Source organism: Protopterus annectens, chromosome 4.part0 (assembly GCF_019279795.1).
Source record: "Protopterus annectens isolate FY-2018-M chromosome 4.part0, PAN1.0, whole genome shotgun sequence".
Classification (NCBI taxonomy): domain Eukaryota; kingdom Metazoa; phylum Chordata; order Ceratodontiformes; family Protopteridae; genus Protopterus; species Protopterus annectens.
This window is the reverse complement of record NC_056733.1, coordinates 171,678,266-171,700,631: the sequence shown is the minus strand read 5'-3', so window position 1 is coordinate 171,700,631 and position 22,366 is coordinate 171,678,266. Positions and strand designations below refer to the sequence as shown.

The 22,366-nt window shown below is 42.8% G+C and overlaps 1 protein-coding gene across 2 annotated transcripts in view; it reads left to right on the top strand.

The window, feature by feature from the left end:
• LOC122799233 (probable low-specificity L-threonine aldolase 2) overlaps positions 1–22,366 on the top strand; it is a 556,505-nt gene that overhangs the window by 217,987 nt on the left and 316,152 nt on the right. For both annotated transcript variants that reach the window (XM_044068161.1, XM_044068160.1), the window contains exon 4: positions 15,292–15,477. In XM_044068161.1, the coding sequence (XP_043924096.1) occupies positions 15,292–15,477 (186 nt within the window). The remainder of the gene's footprint in view (positions 1–15,291; positions 15,478–22,366) is intronic.

The window sequence follows — 22,366 nt, the reverse complement described above, 5'->3', positions numbered from 1 at the left end:
GAATGGCTGAAGACCTTATAACGCTAATTAGGGGAAGCCAGACTGCCCTTGCTAAGAGACAAAGAATTCAGTTGCCTTCAGATTCTACAGACCAGGAGTCAGATGACTCTGACCTTTCTGATTATCAGGACATGCCCTTATCAGCCTATCAGGATCCAGATGCAGAGAAATCCATTCCCTCTGCCTCCCCTCCAGAGGACTTCTCTTTTGGTGAAGCCTTGCATACTTTAAGAGAGCATTTCCATTGGGAATGCCAAGACTATCCTCAGTCCAAAAAGAGACTCGGAGAATTTTCAGAGCTACCTCAGCACAGGTCTTTAGCTATTCCCCCTGTCCTGGATGTTGTGGATGATGTTTTCATGGAATCCAGTCTTACTCCAGACACCTTACCTCCGGCCCCTAGGAAACCTGACAGGTACTACCGAGTACTTGATTCCCAGAAGTTTCTTTTCAAGAATCCTACTGCTGATCTAGAGATAATTTCCTGGGGACCTAAAGTTATTAAGGCTATTACAGCCAAAAATCCTACCCCTTTGGACAGGGATTCCAGAGCTTTAGACAGATGGGGTAAGAAGGTATATACCACTGCAACTGTTGCTATCAGGGCATTGAATTGCCAGTTTCACATGCTGAAGTACCAGCAACATATTATGGAACTCATTAAATAAAAAATGGTAATATTTCCAGATTGTGCAGAAAATAAAGATTTGCAAGAGCTTATGCATTCTGCAAACCAAGTTAATAAGCATACTTTGCAGAGTGGCTTTGATGCCCTAGAAGCATCTTGCAGGACTGCAGTCACTGGCTCTGTACTGAGAAGACATGTTTGGTTGTAGGAACAGACCTTGCCAGATCATGTCAAATCCAAATTACTAGACGCACCTTTAAATAAGGATATTTTGTTTGGCACCAAAGCAGAAGTTCTTAAAAAGATGGAAGAAAAAGCTAAATCTATGCAAACTGTTAAAGAATTCTTACAAGTGCAACAACCTCAATTCAGTAGGCATTGCCCTTCAAAACACTGGTCCTTTCCAGCCTCCTCCAGGCCTTCCCAAACAAAACCCAGGGGAAACAGACCACCCAGACTACAGTCTCAGGGTATGCAGAGATCTAAGCAATGGAGTGCTCCCACCCCTAAAACAGGGAGTGGTAAGCCACCTCCTTATGGAAAAAGTTCACAATGACTTCTCAACTCTACCTCTCAGCCCTGCCCAATTGCTTGTGCCCCTAGGAGGAAAACTTGCCCTTCATGCAAAAGCTGGATGTCCATCACTCCGGACCAATGGGTCTTCAACTTTGTATCCCAGGGGTACAAATTTTATTTCCATTCACTGCCAACCCCAAGCAGGTTTCCAGACCTTCCTCCAAACCAGTGGGCAGAGGCTCAAAACCAAGTTGTTTCCCTGCTCAACATCAGAGCTATTCAGCCAGTTCCAGTAGAATAAAGGGGTCTGGGTTTCTACTCCAAACTATTCCTGGTACCCTGGGAAGGAGGCTCTTGGCACCCAATCCTGGATCTTTCCATTCTCAACACCTTCCTGGTGATCCCAAAATTCAAGATGCTTAACCTGCAACAGCTTCTCCCTATACTAGCCAAGGATGCCTGGTTAGTCACCCTAGACTTAAAAGAAGCTTATCTAAACATCCACATCAGGGAATCATGCAGGAATTATCTACATTTCAGGGCAGGATCTATGCATTATCAGTTCTCTACACTTCCCTTTGGCTTATCTACTGCACCCAGGGTATTCACAAAATGCCTGGCTCCAGCCATTGCATACTGCAAGCAGAGAAATATTCACATTTACCCATACTTGGACGACTGCCTGATTCAGGCGGACAGCCAGGAATTGCTGTTTCAGCACCTGGCATTTGTAAAAAAAAAAACTTCTCGCTTCATTGGGGTACACCATCAATGAAAAGAAATCACAACTGGTGCCCAGTCAAAAGATTGTATTCCTGGGAGCAATAAACGAGTAATCACCACACGCCAAGAAGGATAGCCTCACTCCATTGAAACACTCCGTTTAATGCAATCAGAAACAGCACAAACTACATTAATCCCCTTTGCCTTGGGTTATCTCCTACAAGGTGCCTCATTCCGAATACCAGGTGTATACGCATCAGATGCTTACATGAGTCTCTTAAAGGAGCCAAGCAACATTGCTTTGCAAGGGGCCCACGAAATTTCTCGGTTACCTGAATTTCGTTCTTGATCCTTCTTCTAAAGCTAAGTACCCCATTGGGGATCCTTTTGTCTTGCTCTAACCGATGTCAGAAAAAGTTAACAATTGTCTTGCCTGTGGAAAGCAAATACCTCACAGAGATTTTCATTCTTACTGCGTCCCCTTTTTAGGCCCAGACCACGACGTCCCTCGCCATTGGTTTTGTGCCTTGTTTAACGCCTGAACCATTCGTCGTAAGGCTATTTTTGTTGCTAAATTCTTTCGCTCTTGATCTCCGTATTCCGAAATGGCTTCGGTAAGCCATCCAACTACCAATCTTCTGAAAACAATGTAAGGATAAAGACAGGGACAGACCGCATAGGTCCAAAACTGCCGATGATGCTTCCGTTAAGCTAGTACCAACTCAGTGAGGCGCTTTTGCAGTCCCTGATGCCCGCTTCCTGGATTCGCAGGCCTCTGCTGAGACCCATTCAGAGTCCGGTATGCTGCAAGATGCTTTTTCGACTATGCAACCAGCGGACGTCTCTACCTTGGATGGGTCCGGAGCCGCTGTGCAGGCACCGGGTTCTGAGGGTGTTTTTCGACCTACTGATGTTCGAATCAAACCGACGACTACTCTTTTAGCCAAAACTACTGAGTTTCTTTGGCCCAGAGTACGCACTATGCTTAGAAAGCTGATGACCAAAGCATATGCTCAAGCCCCCATGCCACAAAAACAAATTCTTAGAATGGCTGAAGACCTTATAACGCTAATTAGGGGAAGCCAGACTGCCCCTGCTAAGAGACAAATAATTCAGTTGCTTTCAGATGCTACAGACCAGGAGTCAGATGACTCTGACCTTTCTGATTATCAGGACATGCCCTTATCAGCCTATCAGGATCCAGATGCAGAGAAATCCATTCCCTCTGCCTCCCCTCCAGAGGATTTCTCTTTTGGTGAAGCCTCGCATACTTTAAGAGAGCATTTCCATTGGGAATGCCAAGACTATCCTCAGTCCAAAAAGAGACTCAGAGAATTTTTAGAGCTACCTCAGCACAGGTCTTTAGCTATTCCCCCTGTCCTGGATGTTGTGGATGATGTTTTCATGGAATCCAGTCTTACTCCAGACACCTTACCTCCAGCCCCTAGGAAACCTGACAGGTACTACCGAGTACCTGATTCCCAGAAGTTTCTTTTCAAGAATCCTACTACTGATCCAGAGATAATTTCCCGGGGACCTAAAGTTATTAAGGCTATTAACAACCAAAAATCCTACCCCTTTGGACAGGGATTCCAGAGCTTTAGACAGATGGGGTAAGAAGGTATATACCACTGCAACTGTTGCTATCAGGGCATTGAATTGCCAGTTTCACATGCTGAAGTACCAGCAACATATTATGGAACTCATTAAACAAAAAATGGTAATATTTCCAGATTGTGCAGAAAATAAAGATTTGCAAGAGCTTATGCATTCTGCAAACCAAGTTAATAAGCATACTTTGCAGAGTGGCTTTGATGCCCTAGAAGCATCTTGCAGGACTGCAGTCACTGGGTCTGTACTGAGAAGGCATGCTTGGTTGTAGGAACAGACCTTGCCAGATCATGTCAAATCCAAATTACTAGACGCACCTTTAAATAAGGATATTTTGTTTGGCACCAAAGCAGAAGTTCTTAAAAAGATGGAAGAAAAAGCTAAATCTATGCAAACTGTTAAAGAATTCTTACAAGTGCAACAACCTCAATTCAGTAGGCATTGCCCTTCAAAACACTGGTCCTTTCCAGCCTCCTCCAGGCCTTCCCAAACAAAACCCAGGGGAAACAGACCACCCAGACTACAGTCTCAGGGTATGCAGAGATCTAAGCAATGGAGTGCTCCCACCCCTAAAACAGGGAGTGGTAAGCCACCTCCTTATGGAAAAAGTTCACAATGACTTCTCAACTCTACCTCTCAGCCCTGCCCAATTGCTTGTGCCCCTAGGAGGAAAACTTGCCCTTCATGCAAAAGCTGGATGTCCATCACTCCGGACCAATGGGTCTTCAACTTTGTATCCCAGGGGTACAAATTTTATTTCCATTCACTGCCAACCCCAAGCAGGTTTCCAGACCTGCCTCCAAACCAGTGGGCAGAGGCTCAAAACCAAGTTATTTCCCTGCTCAACATCAGAGCTATTCAGCCAGTTCCAGTAGAATAAAGGGGTCAGGGTTTCTACTCTAAACTATTCCTGGTACCCTGGGAAGGAGGCTCTTGGCGCCCAATCCTGGATCTTTCCATTCTCAACACCTTCCTGGTGATCCCAAAATTCAAGATGCTTAACCTGCAACAGCTTCTCCCTATACTAGCCAAGATGCCTGGTTAGATACCCTAGACTTAAAAGAAGCTTATCTAAACATCCACATCAGGGAATCATGCAGGAATTATCTACGTTTCAGGGCAGGATCTATGCATTATCAGTTCTCTGCACTTCCCTTTGACTTATCTACTGCACCCAAGGTATTCACAAAATGCCTGGCTCCAGCCATTGCATACTGCAAGCAGAGAAGTATCCACATTTACCTATATTTGGACGACTGCCTGATTCAGGCGGACAGCCAGGAATTGCTGTTTCAGCACCTGGCATTTGTAAAAAAAAAAACTTCTCGCTTCATTGGGGTACACCATCAATGAAAAGAAATCACAACTGGTGCCCAGTCAAAAGATTGTATTCCTGGGAGCAAGCTTGGACACAACTTCCCAGATGGCATTTCTCACTTCAGAAAAACAGGTCTATCTGACAGACTACTTCAAACAAATGACCACCAGAACCCAGCTAACTGCAAGAAAAATACTGCAAGCCCTAGGGTTTATGGCCTCATGTATTCTTCTAATTCTATATGCAAGACTGCTTATGAGGAAACTTCAGTGGTACTTAAAAAGTCTTTGGTGCCAACATTCTCAGGACCTGGAAACAGTCATTCCTGTCATACCTTCTCTGAGGACAGAGTTCCTTTGGTGGGCAGAAGCATGCAACCACAACAAGGGACTGCATTTTACTCTACCCCACACCACCCAAACCCTGACACAGATGCATCAGACTATGAATGGGGGGCCCACATGGCTGGCAAATGCATTCAGGGCCACTGGAGCCCAAGCCAAAGTCTCCTGCAAATCAACCAAAAGGAGATTCTAGCTGTAAAAAATGCTCTGACAGCTTTCAGATACCTAATCCTTCCAGGACAACTGCTGATAGAAACAGACAACACCACAGTTATGTGGTACATAAACTAGCAGGGGGAAAACCCATTCTTATCCACTCTGCAGGTCAGCCATGACTCTGTGGAGCACAGCTTTGGACAACCAAGTCCATCTACAAGCTCAGTTCCTGCCAGGCAAACAAAATTCACTGGCAGACGACTTAAGCAGAAATTTCCTAGACCCACATGAGTGGAAATTGGAGCCCAGCACCTTCAACCTTCTGATGCAAAGGTGGGGGACCCCAGAAGTAGACCTCTTTGCCTCACCCCACAACCACCAGTTAAGCAAATTCTGCACCAGGAACCCTCACAGCAGGGCCTGGAAGGTGGATGCCCTATCCTTTCAATGGGAAAACCTCTCAATCTATGCCTTTCCCCCTCTGCCCCTTCTCTCAAGAGTACTACTCAAGATAAAAGAAGACAGGCCAAGGACAATTCTGATTGCCCTGGACTGGCCACACCAGCACTGGTACCCACTTCTGCGCAGCCTGACAACGGCGCCACCCTGGCACCTACACCAGACCCCTACCCTGCTGTCACAGCAGGAGGGACAGATTTTTCATCCACAATTGCAAACCCTAAATCTTGCAGCCTGGCTTATTCCTTGAACATTCCACCATCAACCCTAAGTAAACAGGTGCTAGACGTTATTCTTGAAGCCAGAAGGCCTAGTACAAGGAAATCCTATGTGGAAAAATGGAAAAGATATTGTTCTTGGATTCAGTCTAAAGGAAAGGACACAGCAGTGCCCTCCTTACCTCTAATTTTGGATTACCTAGCAGAGCTACTCCACAGACGCCTATCCTTCTCCTCCATTAAGATTCATGCCTCTGCCATTTCGGCTCATTACAATACTGAGCCACCTCTATTTTCTCACCCTCTCATCAAACAGTTCATGAGTGGGGCCAACAACTTAAGTCCCCCAAGGAGAGCACCCACCTATGCTTGGGACCTTAACTTTGTACTGAAAAAGCTCACACTTCCAACCTTTTGAACCTGCTGCCTCAGCAGAGTTAAAATTCCTCTCCTGGAAAACAGCCTTGCTTCTAGTCATCACTTCAGCTAGAAGAGTGTCTGAGCTACAGGCACTGATGCCAGTGGAACCCTTTATTATCTTCCATGCTGACAGGGTTTCCCTTAGGACTAACCCGTCCTTTATGCCTAAGGTGGTGTCCAGTGTGGCCCTAAACCAATCCATCCATTTGCCAACCTTCTTCCCTAGCCCTCAGAATAAAGGGGAAAGGATCCTGCACTCTTTGGACGTGCACAGACAGCTCAGATTCTACCTTGATAAGACTAAGCCTTTCAGAAATTCTGACCCAGCTGGTAGTCAGCTTTGCAACAGGGGCAGAGGGCAATGCCATTTCTAAACAAACCATTTCCAAATGAATAGCACACTGCATTCATTTCTGCTACAAGCACCATGAAAAACCAACCCCTCAGGGGGTCGGAACACATTCCACTAGGGCTACTTCTACCTCTTCAGCATTTCTCAGGGGAGTCCCTACTAGGGACATTCTGGAAGCTGCAACCTGGAGTTCTGTACACACCTTCACCAAGCATTGCCACTTACCTATCTTTTCCAAATCCAGGGCAGGATTTGCTACAGCAGTCTTGCAGGGCCTACTAGCCAGCCCTAATTCTTCCTGACTGCCTGCACCCTTCCTCAGCTTTGGGAATCAACCCAAGTGTGATGACTGCAACAGTGAAACACGAAGAACATAGTACAGTTTTGTACACTTACCATAAATGTAGATGTTCGAGTGTATTTACTGTTGCCCCTGGTTTTCTCTATCTTTCTCTCTCTCCTCTCTATGGCTATTTCTAATGGTATTGGTATTTACTTTTCACTGGTGGTGGTTTCCACACCATATACTAGCTCCCTATTTGGGGGCTCCTGACATTTGGGGCAAGAAAAACTGATGTAATGGTGTCGGCTGCCTGTTTTTATACCCCTGACGACCTGACATCATGGAAGAAGCGACAGCATCCGATGCAGAAATACTAAGACTCTGGTATTCAGGCTGACTGAGGGCTACCTGCAGGCAGATAACCCAAGTGTGATGACTGCAACAGTAAATACACTTCAACATCTACATTTATGGTAAGTGTACACAAGTGTTCCAAGCATTCTATAGCTATGTCAAGAAACTCAATGGCAACACTCAGATCTGCTCTGAGTTATAGCACAATGGCACTAAATATACAGAACCAACTGATATTGCCAACATCCTGGCAGATAGGCTCAGTGTTAACTTTACCCCCCCACTCACCCCCTAAAGGGACATTTCTATACCGGAAGAATGCAAAGTTCCTGTAATCACAGCTGCACAGGTAAAAACCACAATCTCCAAAGCCAAGAACACAGCATTCATGGGACCTGACAACATCCCAGGCTGTGTTTTACATGAACTACAGAATGAACTGGCACCCCACCTAAGCACCGTGTTCAATCATAGCCTCACCTCAGGCTTTGTGCCCACTGAATGGCGCACAATGATGGTTATCCCACTCCACAAAGGGGGAGCCACCACGGACCCTGGGAACTACCGCCCCATTAGCCTAATGAGCCTGGTCAGCAAGGCCATGGAACATATCATCATGGAACTTATAAACAAAGACATTGGTAATCTCCAAACTCGGGACCCCGCCAGTTCAGGTTTGTAAAAGTCAGGTCATGTCTCCTAAACCTGATTGACTTCTTTGAAGCAGTACCAAAGCTATAGATGTGAGTAAGGTGGTTCACACAGCCTATCTAGATCTCGCCAGGGCTTTTGACACCAGCCCCCACTCTGAAATTATAGATAAACTCACTAAATTAGGTATAAATCCCTATGTCACAAGATGAGTTGCCAACTGGCTCACTGACAGAACCCACAGTATGAAAGTAGCAGACTTCAAATCCGACTTCAGATGAGCGACAAGTGGAGTACCACAGGGTTCAGTCCTAGGTTCTCTCCTGTTTGGTATCTACTTTTCTGAGGTACAGGCTAACACAGAAGGTCATTGGCTAATGAAGTTCACAGATGACTGCAAACTAGGAGCCGTAATTGAAACTCATAACGATATGAACATCCTACAAAAGGGCCTCACTGCAACAATACATCTCATTATACCTCTTGATATCCCTTCCACCCCTTTCATGAATCCTGCTATACATCTTACCACACCAGTTATACAACAGATACTCACACCACACACAGAAAAAAAAGTTTGTTTTCCTTTGCAATACAGAATTTATGTGTACTTGCAGTATTTGCCAATTAATTATTGTTTTAAAATTGTACACTAAACTGTTATGTATGTTTTTAATTGTACACTAAACTGTTATGTATACTTTATCTGTCTGTAATTGGAGCTTTTCTTCTCAGGTCTCCACTGAAAATAGGCTCCTGGCCTAGCTGGACTAACCCGTTAACAAATGTCAATAAATAAATAATATGCCTGGTGTCAAAGCCATGGCCTCAAGCTCAATGCCAAAAAGTGCATTGTCATCCCCTTTGGTAAAAACTCTGTACCCATGAGCCACCACATAGGTGGTAGTCGACTTAACACCGAAAGTGTGATAAGAGACCTTGGGACACAGGTGGACAGTAGTCTCTCCTTTGATAATCACATCACCATAGTAGTCAGGAAATCCTTCTACGTGGCACACCACATCACAAAAGGTTTCTCATCCAGGAAAAAAGAGGTCATTGTTCCCCTCTACTCATCACTTATTAGACCCATTATAATGTACAATGCCCCTTTTGGTATGTACCTCACAAGACATCTACAACAACTGGAAAGGCTGCAGAAATACCTCACAAAGAGGATCACTGGCCTCAAACTGATGCCCTACACAGACCGTCTCAAAAAACTACAGCTTTACTCAGTCACAGAGGCGATCTCTGCGTAACATACAAAGCTATGTCAAACCCAGAGTTGTTGGACGTGCTCCACTTAAAGAAATCCCAATCCGTCTGAGCTACACACTCTAGGGACCTAAACCTTGTCACCACAATAAACAGAACATGCTAGAGCGATAGATTCCTGTCCCAGAGACTTCCCATACTCTGGAACAAACTACCTATCTATATCAAACAAAGCTCCTCATTAGCACTCTTTAAGAAAAATCTTGATGATTGGATGGGAAATAGGAAATTCACCCCGGGGATCACCTCTGTGGCTCTGCTCAACAAGGGCACAGGAAAATAATTTTCTTGGGTGGGAAAAGCCAGGGTACCTTTTTTGCTAGGCTTGTATAGGCCCTAGGGCCGATAGCCTAGTACCTACCTATGAACTGTACTTTTGGTTATTGGGGAGCCTGCTGTCTGTTCTTAAGGAAACCATCTGTTTGGTTATTGGGAGCCTGCTGTCCTTTCTTAAGGAAAGCATCTGTTTGGTTATTGGGAGCCTGCTGTCTGTTCTTAAGGAAGCCATCTGTTTGCTTACTGGGAGCCTGTTGTCCATTCTTAAGGAAACCATCTGTTTGATTACTAGGAGCCTGCTGTCCGTTCTTAAGGAAAACATCTGTTTGGTTATTGGGGAGCCTGCTGTCCTTTCTTAAGGAAAACATCTGTTTGGTTATTGGGAGTCTGCTGTCCGTTCTTAAGGAAGCCATCTGTTTGTTTACGGGGTGCCTGCTGTCCATTCTTAAGGAAACCATCTGTTTGGTTATGGGGGAGCCTGTTGTCTGCTCTTAAGGAAACCATCTCTTTGGTTATTGGGGATCCTGCTGTCCATGCTTAAAAGAAACCACAGTGTGTCTTTCTGATGAATTTGGGCATTATCTGAGAGCTGCATGGATTTTAATTCTCTGTGAGTTTCTTTCTCTTTTTTATCTTCTTTTGGGAAGAAAACAGGAAGCTGGATGGAGTTTTTGAAAGTAAACTTTGATACCACCATATGCCTGAAAGAAGGATTTGTTTTAAAAGATGCACTGTTTTTGTTGAGGGTTATATACAAATATTAAATGTATTTTCCAAGAATAGGTATTTGAAGTCAGCAGTGGTGAGTGGTTCAAAAGCAAATAAAGCTAACAGTACTCAGTAGCTAAGATGTCTACTTCACAGCTCCTGAATCTGGGGGTCAGTCTTGACTTGCAGTCATTGGTGGAGTTTGCCATATTCTTCCTATATCTGCAGTGGTTTTCCTGTGGCTGTACAAAAATCTGCACTAGGGACCTAAATTTACACAAACAGGTAAGACTCGCTGGGCAAATAGGTTCCTATCTCAATGTATTCCCAGCCTACTGAGGAAGTTACCACTGCAGGTAACCGTACTTCTTTGACTACCTTTAAGGCTGTTTTTTTATGGCTGAATGAGTAGATTCAAGTTTACAGCAAGGTTATGTACGGGGAGGTGAGCACTATTAAATGCTTGAAAAGGGTATGTCTACTTAAAGATGCATATGGCTAGGTATCTTATGGTCACTGTGATGCATATGGCTAGGTATCTTATGGTTATTGTGATGCGTATGGCTAGGTATCTTATGGTCACTGTGATCGCTGGCCTAATATTGTTCCTGTGCCTATTTACAAAATAGAAAGTGTCAGGCTGGATCCTCTTGATGTCTAGAGGATCTCAAATGTAGAATAACATTCTAAAACTGCTTGATGACTGACCAAATCAGGTTCTACAAAGACCAAAAGATGAACTTTTATACAGGAATAATCCAAATCTGTGTTAAATAAAGATGCGCTATAATAATGTGAACTGTGTGTGTGTGTGTGTGTGTGTGTGTGTGTGTGTGTGTGTGTGTGTGTGTGTGTGTATATATATATATATATATATATATATATATATATATATATATATATATATATATATATGTGTGTGTGTGTGTGTATATGGATCTACTTCAGTAGATCGCACTTTTACAAGTTCGACCCACATATGGCCGAGACCATATGTTCGAACTCATAAAAGTGCGAACACTGAAATAAAAACACATAAAACAAAAAAACACTATGCTATGCCCCCCTGCACCCTCCTTACTTAAATATACCAACTCCGAGATCGCACTACATTGCAGAAATGGGAAATTTTCCCTTTCCGCTCTGTACGGAGATCTCCATTCAGTCCGATCAAACTTTTTCAAGTTTGAACATATGGTCTCGGCCATATATGGTTTGAACTTGTAAACGTTCGATCGAATGAAGGGGACCCATATAAATGTAAAATATATATATGTATATATATATATATATATATGGTAGATATATATATATGTTTATTTATTTTTTACATCTTAAGAAGAACCATGCTTATCTGGATACAAAGAACTTTCTTAAACTTTTTTTTTTGCCTCTCTGACAACAGACTGGACATTATTAGAAAATAAATGGCTGTTTGAAATTAGACTGATATCCCCAAGCTGTTAAAATGAGAACTTCAAGGTAGTGTCAAAGATTCAGTTATTGACATATATATGAGCTAGCAGAGTGAAATGTAGCTGTCTTGATCAAAAATTGTAGCTGTTGGAATGATGTTTGTGTCCTCTGGTTTTTCCTTTAACAGCACTTTTGGCATTAGAGATATTAGTGGGAATGCGTAATGCAGGCCCTGTTTCCAAGGTATTGACTTCTTGCCAATGGTACTGGTTGTGAAGGTTTTGAGAATAACATTTCATTTGATTGTTAGATTCACTTTTGGACAGTCCAGCCTCTTTATTATGTCCAGGAATATGTTTCTGTCCATTTTCTAGCCAGGGTCAGCCTTAGCAATTGTTGGGCCCAGTTTGGACCATTCGGTGGGACTCCTCAGCTTTATCCTCACCTAACACTCCTATCCCTTCCTCCAGTTGCAGGCTTTCTGGATGTAAGTCTGTTTCAGATTTGATATTGGCACTCTATGCTACAACTACATATTAAAATAAAAAAAAAACATGTATTTACTTATTAGCTTAATTTTTGTGGTAAGACATGTTAAAGCAGAAGTAATCGTCAAGATTCCTCACATCCAACATATCCTGTAGTTCCTCTCTGAGTCTGCTTAACACACTTAGACATGCTCTAAGAGTCCTGTTTGATGGACCACTATGGTCCCTTGTGTATGTGGTGGTCCATTAAGTGGATTTACCCATGTTTACTAGGAAGCATGCCCCCAAACTCTTGTAGTACTGTTCACATCTCCTGAACCTGGGTAGGACATGGCTACCCACTTCCCCCTTGTCTCCCTGACATTGCTACTATTTTTTTCTCTTTCATAAATTCCTTCTTCCATTCTTCCCCTCATTTGACTTGTGCCTTACTCTCCTTCACATCCAGTGTCCCATGAATGCATATACTGTAATTTATTCTTTGTATATTATTTTCTCAGTAGAGACACTGAACTATACAATATTATGACAATGTATAGGTATGCCTACTGATTTTATTGATTGAATTTTTTTGTATCATGTCTATTTATGATTATGTTCATTTATGCTACATATTATCCTAATTTAATACCTCTCTGCTTGCTTTTACATTACCACTATTGTATTGATATTAATTAATGTTTATTGTTTCTTTGCCCAATGTCCTCTGTAGTTAGGATGTACTGGACAAATTAATCAGTACAGATGCTTTTAATGATTGTGGGAAGAGCGGAGGGCCAAAAAGGGCATGAAAAACATTTAACCTTCATTATACATGCTCATCTCATATTATCCTTTTCTTCTTTTATGGACTTTTTTATTTTTTATGATTACTTATGCTTGATTTCATGCTGTCTCAAGCTGACTATTCCACAATTATTTCTTGTAATAGTATTCACTGGCAACCAGTCATAAACCCTGTGTCAAGAAGAGAAACAACAGTACCTCTCTTTCAGGTTTCAAATTAAGCCTGATCTTATTATCTTCCAAGACAAGTAATTTGAGGGGTACACAAAACCAGATGGTCAGTCCAACCAGTTTGGGTTTGAAAATCCTATTGAACACTCAGCTACAGCCACTGACCACTATGGGAGTGCAAGCAGCAGACAGTGTGAAAATTACAAGAGGTGTGCAGTTTCTGCTAATGCTGTAGTGGCCACTAGTGCAGTGTCTGACAGGAAATGTCCATTCCATGAACAAGGCTTGTAACTACTAGGGAGCAGGATTACCCACATGAAAATGCCTTGCACTTTGCTGTTGTATCTCTTGGGAAAATTCCTGGGCCACGTAAAGCATAATAACTCTGTCATAATGTAGTGCAGGGTCCCTGAGGAAGTGGGTCCCTATTAGGCAAAATAATTCCAACTGGCCTAAGGCCATCCCTGTTTCTAGAAATCGAAAATGAACAGCTTCCTTCTTAGGGAGATTGTTGTATTGTTTTGTTGACTTGCAATGTAAGTGTCCTGTAGAATAAAGTTTAATTTGACTACTTACACGCAGACAATTGTTACCAGTCTGCAAACCCGGTAAAAATGTGTCCTTTTGGTTGTTTATGTATCACAACACCGGGTCTCTCACCATGGTGGGTTAAAAAGTCCCTGGCTGTAGAAATGATTGGAAGGATTTCAGAACCAGAAGGCAAGTCATAATTTCTTCTATATTTATTCACTGTTTATTTTTCTCACTTAACTTCCTCTGCTTTTATTACTTGGGAACTGAATCTGTAAGTGTAATCTGAAGTATACATAATCATCTGCTGATCTGAGATACCATAGTTGTGTGAAATATATTAGGATTACTAGAGGATCTGTGCCCCCAGAGAAGGCAGTAGTCTAGTGACTCTCTCTTCTGGTTCCATGAAATTTGTCATGTGCCACTGGCCGTTTCTCATTGGATAAGGAGACAACAAATTTGAAGAAGTAATGAGTCTTGGTGTCTTCAAAACCAGTATGTCCGATACATTACTTTCTTTATCCATCCAAAGCAGTTTCTGTATGGGTTCGTTGAGCAAAGCTGCCTTTAGAGATGTTTTTGTTTTAGAAAAGCTGTAGTTCTTATCCTTGGACGTTGGACACTGTGCTTAAGTTCTAAAAACACAACAGAATTAGTTTCAAAACTGAAGTTTGTGCATCTGTACTGATTAGTCCAGTTCCTGTAGAAAAGGAGATTCCGGGGTCAATTCTGTTCTAAAGCAAGCAATGATCCATCCTAAAAAGGATGTTGTTGTAGTCCGGTCATATGGGTTGTAGTCAGAACTTCATCTTTTTAAACCACAAAACTAGGGCAGTGCATTCATGTTTTTATTTCTGATGTATATAATTAACTGAACTATTTATTGGTCTTTTATACATTGTAATTTTTTTACATCAGGTAGATAGATTGCTGACATAGCAGTGCAGCATAAGATGGGTGCTGCACTCCTGAGTGTGTCATCCTTCAGATGAGACATTAAACCAAGACCCCATCTTCCTGAGTTGGTGATAGTTCACTGGATGTAAAATGTCCCACATCACCTACCGAAGTTTCCCAATACCATGGTCAAATTTCCCATTGTAGTGTAAATACCACCTTGGTTCTCCTCTGAAAAGAGGCTACTAGCCTAGTGGGGCTAACTTGGTCAGCAGAGGATAAATAAATATTTTACAAATTAAAAAGTTTTTCCGGTACTGGAATATCCAAGGCTAGCTTTTGTTGTGGTGTAGAAGAGCCTATGCCATGAACTGAAGTGTCACAAAGCTATCAAATGAACCCCTCTGATACTGGTTGTGTTGCATAGTGGTCTTGTTGAAGAATATTTTGGTGATGCAGAGGTTTGAGACTACATCTTTGGCAATAGAATGGTAGGTAGGTAGGAAGGTTGAGGGAACATTGTTGGTGCTGTACTGCAGATTTGGGAATATGGATAAAGGTTCCTTAAGCAGTATTCTATGGTAGTTTGTATGACCTTTAAAGAACTTTGGTAAGGACCATACATCCAAGTGACAGACTGCTGAGTCTGTGAGGTCCCTGATGTAAATTGTTTATGTTTTTCTCTTATTCTTTGCATAATACAGCTGGCTGGAGTGCACCCACGGACACTGATGACTTTGCCTGATGGTACCTTTGATCTTAATGAGCTTGAATATAAAATCTGCCACAATTACCCAGACCCTCACTATCCTCGCACATGTCTCATCTGCCTGGAGAGCACACATAATATGAAAGGCGGGTGTGTCCTTCCACTGTCATTTTTCAAAGAAGTAAGTATACCCTCTTTATTATGTTTTTTCATTCATTCTTTCTTGTGGATCCTGCAGGTGACTGCATCTGCAGTCAGTCTGAATTTCTCAAAAACTGTGAAAGCCTTGTATGTTAAACTTTGTAAGAAACTTCCATGGGTGATGTGCAGCATTACATTCCTTTCCTTTCAGTGAGTGTCTTTCTTATTATAAGAGCTTGTGGTATTTCTTTTTTATAAACATCATTTTAAAAGGCTTTAAAGGAGCACTTTGTGCTGGTGGAGACAGTACAGTGAATTTCTCAGGAACTGTAAATGGCAGACTTCTCAGTCTTTGAAAAAAAAGTTTCTGGGGAATGTGCAACAAAAGGCATTAAGTTAATTTAGTTTGCTTGTAGTCTTCTTATAAGAAGTAGGGGTCTTTCTTTGCTATGTATAGCATTCCTAAAAGGCTTCAAAGATTCATTCAATGCACACCAAGATAGTACTATGAATGTTAGACTTTGAAAGAAACTTTGGTGATGACCAGAGGAGTTACATTCTCTGTAATATGCAGGCCCACAGAGCATACCTTTTGAAGTCAAAGAGTGATAATGAACATTCATTAATGTGTGTGTGTGTGTGTGTGTGTGTGTGTGTGTGTGTGTGTGTGTGTGTGTGTGTGTGTGTGTGTGTGTGTGTGTGTGTGTGTGTGTCTGTGTGTGTTTTCCATCGTAAATATGCTCACACTGTGGCCCAGAGTGAGAGGAAATGTGTAGATACAAAGACATTACAGTAGTGAGTGTTTGTTTTTCCAGGCTGCCTAATTTTGAATCATCTAGAAGATTTTACACTCATCTGTCCATAGTTCACACCCCTTAGCAGGCTTCTTTTGTTCTAACAGCAGGTAGGTTCAGTGATGTTTAACAGCAGAATTGACTTGCCATCCTGAGATGCAGTGAACTCATGTGGAACTTTCAAAGACTCATCTCTTTGTCTGAAATGATTGACTGGAGCATTGAAGTGCATCTTGCAGTAGAATGAGCTGCAATGCTCAGCATGACATACTGCACTGCTCAGCAAGGTAGCCACAGTACACTGTTATTTATCGCATTGCTTATCAGTGTGTGCTGCATTATTCCATGGGGTAAAAGTTCACCAGAATGTGCTGCATTACTCAGTAGGGTAACCACAGTATCCAGCAGGCTGGGTAACCAGAGTATCCACCAGGGTGTGGTGCTTTAATCAGTAGAGTAACCACTAGGCCCAGCAGAGTACATTGCAGTATTCAGCAGGTTGAACCACACAGATCATTAAGGTAATTGTATTGCCAATTAAGAGTAGCTGCAGTGCCAGATGGGGCACATGGGGGGGTGAAATGCTGTACTCTGCAAGTGAGTGTGGGTCATGTTGCCAAAATACAACAATTCAAATGCTGCTTCAAAGAAAAGATTTGAGAATAATATTCAGAAATGAAGAATTAAAGTGCTTTGTAGAGGCAGTATCTGTACATACCCAGCAGGGGCTGCATCACCTCCACCCCTCTATTTAATGTTATTGACTACAGGGGTATTGCATCATGAGGGAAAGGAAGACTACCCTTCATAGTGATCTCGGGAAAATAAGTATGTTTGTGAACAGCTACACAGTTCACACAGTTTGTCTGTGCAGTATGTTCGGTCTCCTACAGGATAAACTGTAGTGCCTGATAGGGTATGTATCTGTATCTAGCAGGGGTGAGCTGCAGTACTTTAAATGTGAGATGCATTGCAGAATGAGGTGAACTGTATTATAGATTGCTGTGTCAGGATGCATAATGCACCTCTATTCTACCCCAATACGTCTTCCTGTGTCAGGATACATGCTGCTATATCAGGATGTGTAATGTTCCTCCCATGTACCCCATACATCCTGCTGTGTTAGGATACATGCTGCCCCTCCCAGCTGTTCTTGCATGCTACTGTGTCAGGATACATGTTGCCCCACCCAGCTGTTTGTACATGCTACTGTGTCAGGATAGGTGCTGCCCCTCCCAGTTGTTTGTGCATGCTACTGTGTCAGGATATGTGCTGCCCCTCCAAGCTGTTTGTGCATGCTACTGTGTCAGAATACATGCTGCCTCTCCCAGCTGTTTGTGCATGCTGCTGTGTCAGGATAGGTACTGCCCCTCCCAGTTGTTTGTGCATGCTACTGTGTCAAGATATGTGCTGCCTCTCCCAGCTGTTTGTGCATGCTGCCCCTCCCAGCTGTTTGTGCATGCTACGGTGTCAGGATGCTTGATGCACTTCAAGTAAGAATCCTGTCTGACCATATATGTTGCTGTCTCAGACTAGTTGTGACCACTCCCATCTGCCCCACATGTGCTGCTGCGCCAGCATGCATGTCACTCATATGCATACTGCTTTGTCAGGATAATTGCTGCTCCTCCAACCTACCACATATATGCTACTGTGGCAAGACAGATGTTGCATCTCCTATTTTCTTCATGCATGACGGTATGTATGATGTCACTACCAACTGCTCAAGATATGCTTTTGTGCCAGGAAGCAGTCTGTCTCTCCCACCTGTCCCACAGATGCTTTAGTCAGGATACATGCTGCTGGCCCTCTCTGTGACAGGCTTCTCTCTCCTCATTGGAGACAGCACACTGCTCCCTTCTGCACCTAAACCCCCTTCTTCCTTTCTATCTATCTATCTATCTATCTATCTATCTATCTATCTATCTATCTATCTATCTATCTATTCTATGCATACTGCATCACTGCAATGTCAGTATGGGTGGTACTCTTTTTTTTCTGCCCCTAGGGTCCTGTCTGTTTCTCATATCCTCCTCTTTAAGAATTGATATTGCTTCTTATTCTTTCCTAGTATGCTGTCTCCTGGCCATCTGTGCTGTTATGTCAGAATGCATGATAACCTTTCCCCTCACTGCCCCAAGGTCCTCTTTGTTCCACACATGCTGTCTTCTGTCACAACATGTTCTACTGCCGTTCTTGAGCCTGTATCCCCATACACCCTGCTACATCAGGCTGCATTCTGCCCACCTCTTCCTGCCTTTCATTGTCCTGCACTGTGTCAGAATGCATGATGTGTAGTCCTTTAGGCCCAGGGTTCTTTTGCTCCCATATGTTGTCTTCTTTCTCCATTGTCAAAACTCATGCTGCCTTCTTGTTAGCCTTCATTTTTCTGTTTGCCCATGCTCATAATTGTATCATATACATTTTACCCCCTTCTGTTGCATTCAGTTTTGTTTATCCCATACACTTTTCTCTGTCAGAATGCATGTTGCCCCTTTTTTTGCCTCACAGTAAGCCAACTGCCCCATGTGCACTGCTCTGCTGCAATATATGATGTCCCTTTTCCTGCCTTTCAGTATCCTATTTACCCATGTACACTGTTGTATGAGGAAGCATTCTGTCCACTGCTGCTCTTAGGATCCCGTCTGCCAAATGCACAATGCTCTGTCAGTAAGCATGCTGTGCCCCTCCTTTACCAGAGTCCTAATTATCCTGCTGTGTCAGGATGGTGGATGCCCCTCCCTTATGCCTTCAGGTTTCTGTCAGTTCTGTGCACACTGACTTATCAAAGAGCAAGAAACCCCTTCCTGCTGCACCAAGGTCTTTTCTGTTCTACTGACAGTCATGGTCATTAATAGGTGCTGTCTCCACCTCATCTTGGTTTTCAGGATCCCATCTGTGTCGGGCACTCTACTGAAGCAGGATGCCTTTGTTCCTCCCCTCACTATTATGTCTGCTGACTGTACAGTACTGTGTCATACACAGGAGCCCCCTGTTCCCATCCCCTCATTATTCTGTCTCCCTGCTGTACTCTGCTGTGTAACATACATGACCCCCATTTTTCTGCCCCTTATTAACTGTACTGTCAAAATGATCACATTTTTCCTGACTCTTTTATTATCTTGTTTGTCTGCTGTTTCTTATACGATTCCCCTCTTCCTGCCCTAATTATTCTGTCTATCCTCACTATACATGCTGCTTCATAAACATGATCTATGATCCCCCCTTCTTGTCCTCATTATCCCATCTGTGGTGTTGTACACCCTGTGTCTTACATGATCCCACTTTTCTTGCTTCTCCTTGTCCTATTTACCTCATGTACATTGCTTTGTGACGATGCCCCCGTCACTTATTTCACTATTCTGCTTGCTCTGTCAGGTAAAATGCTGTCCCATTCTAAGACACAGTCTGCCTCCTTTATTACCCCCTTGGCCCAGATGCGAATGTGTTCCCCTGCCCAACCAGGTCTCACCTTTTATTTTGAACCATATAGTTGTCTATATGCCCTTGCTCAGGATTCAGTCAGTTCCAATACCTCCTTTTCATGATACTACTCAAGGCTATTATTTTATAACCAAGTGCTTACTGAGCACAGATTAGGAAACGTATGAGGCTGTATGAGGCAGTGTGCTCCTTGTGACAGCCGAGAAGCAACACATGAACCGAACGCTGTCCTCCCATGTGACTTTTTCCAGTAAAAGGGCTTTTTGTAATGTTTTGGCATTCACTCGACCTTTAGAGAATAATAGAAACTAACGTATGTGCTCTTTTAACTGTGAAAGCCACATAACACAGAATTTCAAGATAACTCCCTTAACCTTCGTCATCAGACATTTATTGTTCTGCATTTTGTGTTTGATATGGTACAATTCCAGAGTTAATCTTTAAAAGACTGCCTCAGGCACAGTCATTCAATAAGAATGTCAATCATATAGCCTGCTCTTCTTGAAACTTTATTTTCTGGTCTGTTTTACAGCTTACAACAGCTACCTTCCCATCTTTATTTCATCATTTTCATTTATATTTTTCTAAGTCATTTACCACATGCTCTTAATCTTAATGAAATCCATTTAGTCCCCTTTTGTATAAATTATAAAGGTCATTTCTGTCTGTTCCTTTTCACACTTTTCCTTTACCTACCTCCTCTCCCTCTTATTCTGCTCTTGCGTTTTACCTTCTGTCCTTAACTCCTCCATCTCAACTTTGGTTTAACTCTCATTGTGTCTGTCTTATTTCTCTTTGCCTTTCTCTACCTGTTTATTTATTTGCTGGCCTGTTTACTTACTTGGTTACTTACTGACAGTGAAAAGCCACAGTTGCTGGCTCAGTGGCACACCAGTAGTGTTGCTGCTTAAAATTCATGGGATCTGAGTTTGAAACCCAGGCTAGAACATTATGTGGCTAGAATGAAGACACTGCAGTGATGGTCCTGCCTGTGACTGCTCTTTCTTAAAGGGACAGGGGTACATTTTTAATTCTTAGTGGTGTGTAGTGAAAATAAACAAGGAAATGGTACATGGTGACAAAGGGTGCAGCTGTTCTTTTCCTAAAAAAAGTAAGAATGTGTTCTCATCTTCCCAGGAGGTATTTTTTTTTCTTAAAAGCAAAAGGCATGCTGATAGCTTGACATGGTAGTGCTTCAAAATGCTTATAGGTGCCTTTGTGTGTGTGTGTGTGTGTGTGTGTGTGTGTGTGTGTGTGTGTGTGTGTGTGTGTGTGTGTGTGTGTGTGTGAGCATGCACATCTACTGAGTGTGTACAGATGTCTCATGAAGGTAGTCCTTCACTTTTTACACTCACAGCTTACTGGCATAGGCTTTGACTTGCCTCCATTACCATAAAAATGGTAACCTGTTTACCACATAATGAATAACAAATTGTGACCTTCCCCCTTCCTCACACTTTGCAGGAGCTCACCACTAACAACCTCTTCCCCTGCTTCCAGAATGTGAATTGTTGAAAAAGATTGTGTGATGGGTTATCACATCCAGTGGTGGCTGGTGACTTCAAATCAAAGGGGGGCTGCAGGAGACAGCTGAATGGGTGGGGACAATGGGAAGGGGCGTGGTCAACTAAAAGAGGTGGAGCTATGGTGCAGTGGGATCAGTGCTGGACATGCTTACTAATTTGCATGAAATAAATGCTCAAGTCACTATGGCACATGCTAAATACTCTACACAGCACACATTGTTACATGTATATACAGGTTGGTTTGAAGACTTACCTCTGCGGTATGCTGCAAACAGTACTTCGTACTCGGTTTCTGCATTTGCACCTGATGAGAAGCTGTGGTCTGGTCTGGAACACATCAGGTCATACTGGACCCCCCCCCCCCTTTTTCATGGAGGCTCAAAAGGAACAGTTTTAAAGTTTCCCAAGCAAACACTATTCACGTGACCTCACCTGGTTCCAAATAAGTGCTTGTAGTCTTCTCTTTCGGCTGTTCCCATTAAGGGTTGCCACATCGGATAAGTTTCCAATTTTTTCCTGTCCTCTGCATCTTGCTCTGTCACACCAACCACCTGCATGTCCTCTCTCACCTCATTCATAAACCTTATCTTAGGCCTTCCTCTTTTTCTCTTACGTGGCAGCTTCATCCTTATCATACTTTTCCAAATATACCCAGTATCCCTTCCTCAGCACATATCCAAACCAACCTAATCTCACCTCACTGCCATACAAATACCGTGGATGACTTTCAAGATGATATCACTTAATTGGCCCAACATCATCTAAAATGGGTACATATTCCTTGTTATGCCAACATTACTGGGACTAGCTTAATATTCAGTGCTAACTAGTACAGATAGGGTTAAGCATCAATAAAACAGTTTACAATTATTCTTGATGAAGAAGCTGTTTCTTGCAAAATTGAGAAGGCAGTGTAAAAGGAGCAGGCAGAAGATAGGGTACATAAAACAACTGGAGAGGTTGCAAAAGTACCTCACAAAGAGGATCCTAGGACTTAAACACTAGTCCTATATGGACAGACTCAAAAAACTCCAACTATTTTATGTCTCATATTGCCTACTTACAGTATAACATGGTCAGCTACACATTGTAATTTGCCCTTCCTTTACGTTGGACAGTTTTAAGATTCTAACCTAGCTCTGCCATGTACCCTGTCCATGGTCTG